General features: G+C 30.7%; 1 protein-coding gene across 1 annotated transcript; it reads right to left on the bottom strand.

Annotated features, from left to right (window-relative positions):
- Positions 1-5,992: 5,992 nt before the first annotated feature.
- On the bottom strand, positions 5,993-10,202 carry LOC131600404 (amino acid permease 1-like). Its single transcript, XM_058872570.1, has 7 exons — positions 10,069-10,202; positions 7,918-8,151; positions 7,709-7,802; positions 7,361-7,581; positions 7,013-7,152; positions 6,570-6,791; positions 5,993-6,452 (listed from the first exon to the last, which is right to left on the bottom strand). The coding sequence occupies exons 1-7, from the start codon at positions 10,133-10,135 to the stop codon at positions 6,042-6,044; spliced, it is 1,389 nt and encodes a 462-aa protein (XP_058728553.1). The 5' UTR covers positions 10,136-10,202; the 3' UTR covers positions 5,993-6,041.
- Positions 10,203-10,586: the final 384 nt, after the last annotated feature.

The following is a 10,586-nucleotide window of genomic DNA, read 5'->3' as shown; positions in this document are numbered from 1 at the left end:
TTTGCTTTGAACTTTGATAAAATATGGAAATAGTGGTCTTGGCCTCCAGGAATTTGTTGCATGGAAAGATATTGTCTAGAAAATTCTCCTTATGTGAATTCCAGTTGGTCATAATCAGAATCGGTTGGTTTAGATACCAAACTTTTGCTTTACCGATCAATGAATGAGGAAATGATCTCATAAACACAATTTCTTCTGCTTTAGATGCTCCGAGTGTATCGACAAGCTCATAGAACTCGGTAAGATGAGTATATAGATCTTCATGGTCAAATCCAGTAAAAATATTTGCATAAATGATTTGAAGCAATCCGGTTTTCATCTCTGTTTGTCTAGTATTGATTAGATATATGACAATATGGGCCAAGCGTCTTGAACTTTTATGAGAAGGCATTCCACCAACCTCAGTATTGGTGTTGTTGTTGCTGGCATTATTGTTGTTGATGTTGTTTTTGTTTTCATGTTCATCCATAACTTTTTCTGGTATAGGAGATGTAAAATAAATAGAATTAGAAGTTCCTTCTTGTTGATTCCTTTTCTTGTCTAGTTGCTTTTGTTTTCTGTTCTTGTTGTTGTTTGTTCGAGTTCTTCTTTCAATTTCCTAATCAAAGAATAATTGGTCTACTGACGTTTTTCCTTGCATAAATATAAATAATAAGCCTAACCAAACAAGTGAACAAACATGATGGATAAAAATATGTATATACACTATATTAACAAGTGAAAAATTGCTTAAAACGATAAAAATTGTTGTTATGCTTGTAATCATTTTGATATGTAGAATCAAAAGTAATAATTTTGTCATCATTTCTATTGGGACTAGTGCGATATTACTGTCATTCAATAGTTAATATGATTTTAAGTAACGTTCGTAAGATGTTTGATTGTGAAAAAGTAAAGAAATATAAAAACGGTAAATGATAAGTAATATAACAAAGATATGAACTTGTTGGGATTAGATTTTGTTAACCTACTTCGCATGTATCTTTCTGATCGGTTATATAAATCCTAATTACTATTCAATATTATCAGTTATTTCTCACTGATATTGTTTATGTCTAAACAATATTGTGAGTTCAACTGTATTGTTTAATCGAAGATCGCTCGTAGTGAATGTTAAATCCAAATCTATTTCTCGAGTTTAGCTTCTAATAGATTATTATGCTAAGCCGAGATTCAAACGGTATTTCTCAATAGCAGTTTAAATCTACAAAATTGACATTGAAACAAATATCAAGATGGATGAGTAACTAGTTCATATAATCAATGATCAAAAAAGAAACATGAAAGTATAATTAATTACATCTAATCCCAACAAGAGGGAGATAGAGAGAGAGAGAGAGAGAGAGAGAAAAAGAGATATTTGGTTAATCATTGTCGTGGTATTTTAGTACAGATGAGAATAAAAGAGATAAATGAGCGTCAATGTTGATTTCTCGATGATTGATGAGGATCCGCCTTCCTTCTTATAAATTCTAACTTTTTCCTCTATTTCTCTCTGGTTTCTATCTCTGATCAAAATGTGATACCCCTTTCTTGTTTTTGTTTGAATGGCTTTTATACCAATCATGAATTCCTAATTTTGCCTAGCGAACAAAGTCTCGCCTAGCGAGATGACCCTTCTTCACTGTGAGTATTTATGCCACGTTAGTCTTAAACCACCTTATCTCACCTAGAGAGAGTTAGCTCGCTTAACAAGCTTTATCGCTTTGACCACACTAGGCGAGCATGTTGAATTTGAAAGATGCTAACAATATTTTTTTCCTCGCCTGATGTTAGTTGTTGGCTTGCTAGGTGAGGATGGTGATTTTTCACACTTCTGTTATTCTATTTTCTCTTTCTTGGAGCTCACTTGATGCTCCCTGGGCAAGAGATCGCTGAAACCTCGCTGGTAGAGAATTGTAAAGCTCAAATACATGCTTTGCTTGACCAATCTTTAATGTGAGTGAAAATACCTACAAAAATGATTATAATCAATTATGCAATGCATAAATGACTAGTATCCAATATTTGCACTTTGGTTGGAGTTTTAAAACTCAAAACTTATGAAAGTCGATAAGTTCTTATTTCCATATGTCCATTTACTATATTTTGGCACTAATCAATTACAAGATGCATTTGAAAAGCTTTATGCAATAACATAAAGTGATTTTGAATGAATATGCTTGAGCACTTATAGCCTATAGATAATGAATTTCATATATGTAGCTAGATAATCATTCAATGCTTTGGAATAAAAACTTGATCTTGATCATAACCATCCATTGAATCTTGACTTCTTAAACTTGATTTGAACATATATAATCTTGACCTTCTTTCCACGTATTTGTCTTAATCAAAACATAGTATCAAATATAAGCTTGTATTCTTAATGTCCCCCTTTTTATCATGATAAATCCATATATGATGTTTGTGCAATTTCTAGAAAAATCCCCCTAGGATGATTGAATCCCCATTAATCCAAGTGTCCTTAGGTCCTCAATGTTATGCACCTAGAAGATAATGAAAATAACGGAACACAAACATATGTATATACATATTTTCTCCCCTTTTTGACATTCTCAAAAAGAAAGGAAAGATAGGTGTAATATAGAAATATAATAAAGACATTTAAGATTAAGCATTACCAATTAAACAATAATGTAAATTAAGTATAACTGAAATAGAAGTCAAACCAACATAAGTCAAGTAAGACAAGACCATTAAACAAAGTACTTGAAAGATGAAAAACAATTTTTAAGGAAAAAAATAGAAAGACAAAGTTAAATCTTAGTAATGTTTCATGTCATTTGGTCTCTTTCCCTTACGAAAAGTGTCATACTGACCCATCCTTGAAATAAGCCCTTCCACATCATGTCTAAGGTGTACAAACTCTTCTTGCATGTAATGAAATTTGAGATCGATCTTTGTAAAGCCATGATTCTTAATATTGATAACCATTTAATTTGATGGAGCAACATCTGCAGGTTGTTGATGAGGAGGAGGAGTAGAGGGTTCTTTTGTTTCTTCATGAACATACTTGATAGATTGAGAGAAGGAATGTCATATTTGACTCTCGTCTTATTGTTACATATTTTTAGTTTAATGTGATATTTAGAGGATGCATTTCAATATAATTTTCATTTGAGTGATTAATATTACATCTTCTAAAAACCATTGATATAAAATAAGCATAAGGTACACCTAATGAAAACTCATTGTGAATTTCCATATGATGCATAATAACATATGCCCAGTTGACTTGAAGGTTGTTTTGAATTGCATATAGAAGTTGAATTTCAGTTTAGTAATAGTAGAATGATTCGAGAACTTCGATACTAGTACATAAGCCAAATAATGATGAATCAATCGGTCATCTATTATAAGGATAGCAGCTGATCATGAGTTGCATTCAGGAAGCTTTCCAGCAATATTTTTTTCTTTTCTGAATAAAAGCATTCAGATACCCTAGTTATTCCATAATAGAAGTACTTTTCCACAAAACCAAGCAATTGCGCATCAAGCTTCAATTTAACCACACCTTCATATGGTATACCTAGTCGTTCTCCTAATTTTTTTATTGAGATGGAGCCAGGGACACCCTTCACATTTGAACTTATCCCATATTTCTTTATGCCCGTGTTACAATTGAATACTCTAACTAGATCAGGATAATATGTTCCATAATTTGCAATTAATTCATCAACTTTATGATTTCTAAGTTGTAGATTAAAACTAACGCAAGTAGAAGTAAATTTACTAAGACAACCAAACCTTAGTGCAATGAGAGTTTTTGTTTGAAAGAAATCAACATACCATTCTCTTTGCTTGGTAGAAGGTACAAGCCTTGTCATCTCATTTGATGAATACCTTGAGTTTGAAGAGGAGGCCTTCTCCTTTCCTTTCTTTGAAGGAGACATATTTGAAGAAGAAGAACAAATTCAAACCTTTAATGGAGCCATGAGAAAATTTGGTGAAGATGAAGTTTAAGGAGTGGAGAGGTTCCGCTTAGGAGCTTTTAGAGGAGAGAAAAAATATAAAATTGGGACGGTTAGAGTTCTCCAAGTGAATGAGATCTTTGGATTTATAGTGTGGAGAGAGAAACAATGTGATTGGATCAAGATTTGATTAAAAAAATAAAAAAAAATTGAAGATCCGCTCAGTGCAATCGATTACATCCCATGACAATCGACTGCTATATGATTCTGTTTTTAAAAATTTTAAAAATGCACGCATGACAATCAGTGGCACCTTTGTGAAAATAGATGGTCATAAATGTCACAACTCACTGTTCTAAAAATATTGCAAGCTCCACGCATGACATTCGGTCATGATTAAATTTTTTGGAAAATTTATAAAATTTCACATTTTAACTCAAGTAAACACACATATAGATATATGAACATGTATATATAAACAATTAAACACATAATTAAATGATATAAAGTAAAATATGTTAATTCACAAATGTAATTGTGAATTCACTTAAGTATGAGTACCTTTAGATATCACTTTCATTTGGAATTCCGAGCTCTCGTTGTATTTTGAAAAGAGACTCCTTATGTAGAGGTTTGGTAAAGATATCTGCCAATTGATTGTGCGTGTCTATAAGTGATATCTCCACATCACTTTTAAGTACATGATCCCTACAGAAGTGATGTCTTATGTCAATATGCTTGGTTCTTAAATGTATGATAGGACTTTTTGATATGTTGATCGCACTGGTGTTGTCACATTTCAATGAGTTGCAGTATATTCGTTATCTGTTGGGAAAGCATCACTCTTATAAATATAGCAACACGATTAATCACTTTTATAGTCATTACATTTTTTAAATTTGAAACAGTGGCGCGTCCTAGGGGCACATCACCACGATTTTCACTAAAGCTATATATAATTCTCAATTTTTGTCTTTTTAGTCATATCTTTTATCATAAATTTTTCACCTCTTAGTATAGCAATGCAAAAACTATTGGCTCAAAGGTGTTTTAAGAAGAAGCTTAGAGTATAATCATCATTAAACTATATGAGTAATATGAATAATTCTAATGTTATTTCAGCACTAGTGAGAGCTTTGATTTGTCTCCGACTTTGCACCGATGTTAAACTCTAGATTCACGCGATTCAGTCGTTTTGTGGGAACATTTATCTCTTCCTAATTGTCTTTCTTATTGCTTGCTTCAACATTTATTTATTTTGACTTTTTATTTCCTTATCACTTATATATCTATTAGGACTAGTTTAATTTCTTGTTTTTACTTTTTAGATTTTTCCTAATATTCTCGTACTTTACATTATATCTCTAGTTTCATATTTCTCAAAAGTTGATGAGTAGTACTCACAACACCAAATTTGTAACGGCTTTTATTCTCCTATTAATGAAATTTTTTAATTATGAAATGGTAAATTTTCCCATTCCATCTACTTTTCAAACAATGGAATGAGAAACTTGTTATGTTTCTTCATAAAATACCCAAATAATATAATTAAAAATATATTTCATTTGTTTTGTCTTGCTTCGTTTCGCTCCATTCGATTCCATTTTTTATTTTAAAATATCCAAATAGATTCTTGGAGTTAACATGATTCTTCATGCTCTAGCAACAAACTTAAAGTTTTTCATATACACATTTAATTCTATTGTAAATTCTTAATAAATTAATATTTGATGGAGTCTTGAACATGATCCATTTATGTCAAAAAGCCTATCATTAATATTAGAAGATAAATTCTTTCAAACAAAGTTATATTATCTTCATCTTAAGCAACATTTTTATTTTTCACATTACATTTTTGTCAATATATTACTAAATTTAAACTTAAATCTTGATCAAAGAGCATGAGCGGTATTTTTCATTTAATTTTTTGGTTTAATAGATTTTATGTTTTTTTTTTTAAAATGTGAAATCAATATCATTTGAACTAGATTAGGTGTACCGATAGAAACTATTGAGAAACATGTGGCACAAAATGATTGTTAGTGCATTAAAACACAAAAGAATACATGATGCGCGAAAGGAAACACAAGATAATTTAGCTCCATTCATTTCTATTTTACAAATATGCTAATGTTTATGAGCAAAAATCTTGAACTTGTGTAGATTTTGGCTAATCTGATGAACTGAAGCTACTATAGCAACAAGGGAGACAAATAAACACAAACAATTCAACAGTTGGAGCGCACACCATTTCAATGATAGTACTTTTATGTTCTTTTGGGCAATGTGCATTTGTACAGGGAAGAAAACAACTAACGGTCCAAACCCAAGTGCTCCAAGGAGAGAAAGAACTTCATTGAAAAATGGCATTGCCATGGCAAGAATCGTTGCTATTATCACAAATACCGTCCTCCAAATTAGCCTAAAGAAGTTTATGCTGCATATGCCAATTGGATAGTCCTTGTTTATGAAATTTGAATCAGGCCACGCGGTGTTAGCTCCTATTTCAATGATACGAAAAAACGGTTGAGCCATCACCTGTAAGACAACATTAAATAATCACGTATATACATTAAAGTATGAACAAAATAATATACAAGAACAATTTGCACACAAAAATATTCAATTATTAAATTGAAATGGTAATGATCAAACCTGATATGCTCCCACCATGTGGATAATTATACACAAATCTCCAATTGCAACTAACCAGAATGGTTCATAAAATCCACCAAAAATATTTCCGGGTGTTTTATCACCAAAAGCAGCATAGCCAAGGCAACTACATAGTAGGAATATTATTGTCATTGTTGAGAGCCCTGTTAAGTTAGCCTTTTTCATTTGTTTACTTTCTGATGGAGGTGACCTTAGTGTATCCTAAAAAAAATAATGGAATAATAAAATTTAAGGATAATAACTAAAACCCTTAAATGTTGGTATTGTGAGAAGACCTGAGACCTAAGAGTGTGCTCCTCTATAGGTCTCACATTCTAACCACCCTTGTGCTAACAATTATTGTATTAGACCAGTCTATATAGAGTTCTTTTCTCAAACTTCAATTGGTAATAAGAAGAAATAAGTAAATATTTATTTTGTACCATTATGTCGTAAACAACCATGGCGTAATTGCAAGCAAGTGCTATGTTTCCCAATGAACTGCAAGACCTCCAAATTTTATCTGCAGCAGATAGTTCTGGTCCTACTTTTACTCCAAACATGCTGGTTGGTGCACCGTTTCCTACTCTTAACCAAAATATCTTTGTTATTAGACACAATAGTATAAATGTAGATAATCTTCAATCAAATATACCATAAAATCAATTGAAGATGATCGAAATTTCAAAACTATGTAATATACAATAAACAAAAAGTGAGAAAACAAACTACATTATTATCAAAAGAAATAGATAGTAAAATAGTTTAGATAATTTAATAGTGAAAAGTACCTGAAATAAGTACTGAAAGACAAAGACCAATTGCAATTAATACATAGCCAAAGGAGGTGAAAGCAGCAATTGATGAGAGCCATGTCAACTTGTGAAAGTTTGGAATTTGAGACAAGAAAAGCTGCAATGTCCCAAAACCAATCATATATGGATTATAAGACATTGTGCAATCAACTTGTTGTCCTTTATTCATACGGAGGCAAATAGATTTCCCTAATGCTCTGAAATATGTTACATTCATAGTCATAACATTTTGTATTAGTTAATATATAGTTTTGTAGTTTAATAATGGAAATGTGCATATAATTAGTGAAATAAAGTTACAAGTAAGTTTTTAATGTAACATACGCCAAACTTGTGGATGAAGTTATTGTATAACCAACTGTGATTCCAGCAAGCTTTGAATATAAAACTAATCCACAAATCACATGCATTGTTCCACCTATTATCAAATAAAAGTATAAAACTAAAGTAAATTAAAATAGGTCAATATGTACAATTGGAACTTTAATTTTCATAATTATATTATTACGTAAGAAAATAGTCTAAGAGTATACCTAAGTAGACCTTGACAGCTTGCATGTAAGTATAATTTCTTTTTCCTGTGACTGGGTCTGGGAATCTATAGCAATCAGCTACAAGATTGTAAGTGAAAAGAGAGATAGATGCAAAGAGTAGTACACTGAGTATACCAACTATCCATCCTAATTGGGCCATGGCCCAAGCTAAAGCCAAAACTCCTGCCCCAATTACCACTGTTATTATGTGTGTTGTAGCAGTCCACACAGTTCCTGTAACATTGTACACCAATATATTAATATTATTATACACTTTTTATGGCTAGTAACATTCTATGTCACACTATTATCTAACTATTAAAATACAAATAAATTTTATTAAGTCATGGAGGCGGTCACATATACATTTTATTGAGTAAATTGACAACAACAAAAAATTAAATAAATAACAATAATAATCAAATTAAATAATTTATTAGATAAATATTCAATTTATAACGAATTAGATAGAATATAGAATGTGAATAAAGATTCAAACAATCAAACCAAAAACACAAGTAAATAAAGTAAAGAGAAAACATTGATGTTAGTTGCACAATTTTGTCAAAAAAAATGCATAAATATGTTGGAGAGATAGATACACAGTGAATTGGTGATAGATATATGAATTCTCTCATTTCTAAATGTTAAATTCTCCGCATTTATAACCAATATAGAAATTCAACTCATACTTGACTTATTATTTTTAACAAATTAAACATGACACAATTGTTTTTTATTTATTAATTAATTTAATTTGATTTTTATATATTTTTTCTTAAATTTTTCATACTAATAAGGATCCGAGAAAATAACTATTACTTTTCTTGGATTTAAGTTATCATGTCATACTTTTCATCAACTAATAGTCTAAACGTGTTTATCATCAAAAAAAGAGGATTGTATTCTAAATTTTTTGGCTATTTTATACATAACTCCTTAAAACAGTGTCTATCTAGCCTCTATCTATATCACTATCACGTAGTAAATTTTATTTTCTACCCACTCACAACAACTAAATCTATTTTATATGGATCTCTTTATGGTGCCTTTTTCTTGATTTCTCTTTTTTTTTCTTCATTATTAAATACGTCGTTTATTTGAGATTTGAGAGTGAGTAATTCACACATTACCGACACCTCTAAAAAAATATTTGCGACAGTGTTTGTGTCTAAAATTGCTGCCGACACTAAAAATTATATATAATTTTTTTCCTTTAAATTACTATTGATATTAGCGTTTTAGTATCTATGCCAGTATGTTTAAAGTGATGCTTCATAACATTGGCTCTAACTACCCTTTAAATAATTCTCAAGCTATGTGGAAACTTTCTTCCATCCCAACTACTATAGTTCATACACTCCTCCTTCCATCTTCTTTTCATGACAAGTTTCTTTAAATTAACTCTGCTCTCGACTATCTATGTGATTTTTTTAATATTGTCCTTGTTTTTTCTTAATCATATATATAATCATAGATTCACTTACTCTTTTATTTATAACTCTAAATCAGCAACAATTTTATCGGAACAAAGCTTTTCAACTATAAGTTTTGTATCTCAAAATAGGATGTCATAGTTAATCATTTTGATCTTATTTCATGATTCCCCTGATTAAATTAGGTGATTTTTCAAAGTTTTTATATCACTATCACGTAGTAAATTTTATTTTCTACCCATGCACAACAACAAGATCTATTTTATTTGGATCTCTTTATTGCACATTTCCCTTGATTTCTCTTTTTTCATTAAATACACCTCTACTCGAGATTTGAGAGTTAGTAATTTTCACATCACAAACACTTCTAGAAAAAAAATGTCAATTTCAATTTCAATGTATGTATCTAAAATCGACATCAACACTTATAATTATATTTAATTTTATTTCCTATTAAATTACTAACAATATGAGCGCGTTAGTATAAATCTGTGTCGGTATCATTTTTAAAATGTTGATGCTTCATAACAAAACCCAGTAGTGACAAAATTAATAAATCAAACAGAGATTTGCATGATTCATGATTCATGAGAAAGAGAAACATAAACTGAATGCATTAGTTACAAATATGAATGGATCAAATAACAACAACATATGACAATGCTTTGGAATATTAAACATGATGAATGTGAGATGAGATATAAAGAGAGAGTACCAGTTCTCTTTCTGCCATCATCATCTTGTTCGTGTTCGTGATCCATTAGAGTTTCTAAGGTGCTCATTGCTTCAGCTAATTATGTCCTATATGTACTATTCAATGGTCAGCTAACCGATTTACATGGAAACAGTTATCTGTATGGAAAAAATGACACTTGGATGTACGGAAGCCAATCCAATAATTTAAATAAATAAATGGACTAATATTTAGATATAATACATATTAATTAAAAAATTATGTTAAATTACTTACCAAAAATAGGATCCACGTGTCAAGTTTTCAATAGTTAATAATTCTGGCCATTAATGCATTTATTATATGAGCCAGCTTTGGGGAGAATATGTAAAGTTGTAAACTACAAAGAATGCATTGAAGAACATGCAGTCTTTGATACCACTTTGGCTTCACAAGTTCTACTATAGTAATTAGGTGCATTCTCTCGTTCTCTGCCAAGCAATGCTTTGATTCAACCACCACAATGCTGAAATTTACGGAGTGACCTGAGGTGCAACTGC

Source organism: Vicia villosa, linkage group LG4, assembly GCF_029867415.1.
Source record: "Vicia villosa cultivar HV-30 ecotype Madison, WI linkage group LG4, Vvil1.0, whole genome shotgun sequence".
Classification (NCBI taxonomy): Eukaryota; Viridiplantae; Streptophyta; class Magnoliopsida; order Fabales; family Fabaceae; genus Vicia; species Vicia villosa.
This window is presented reverse-complemented; position numbering and strand designations above follow the sequence as displayed.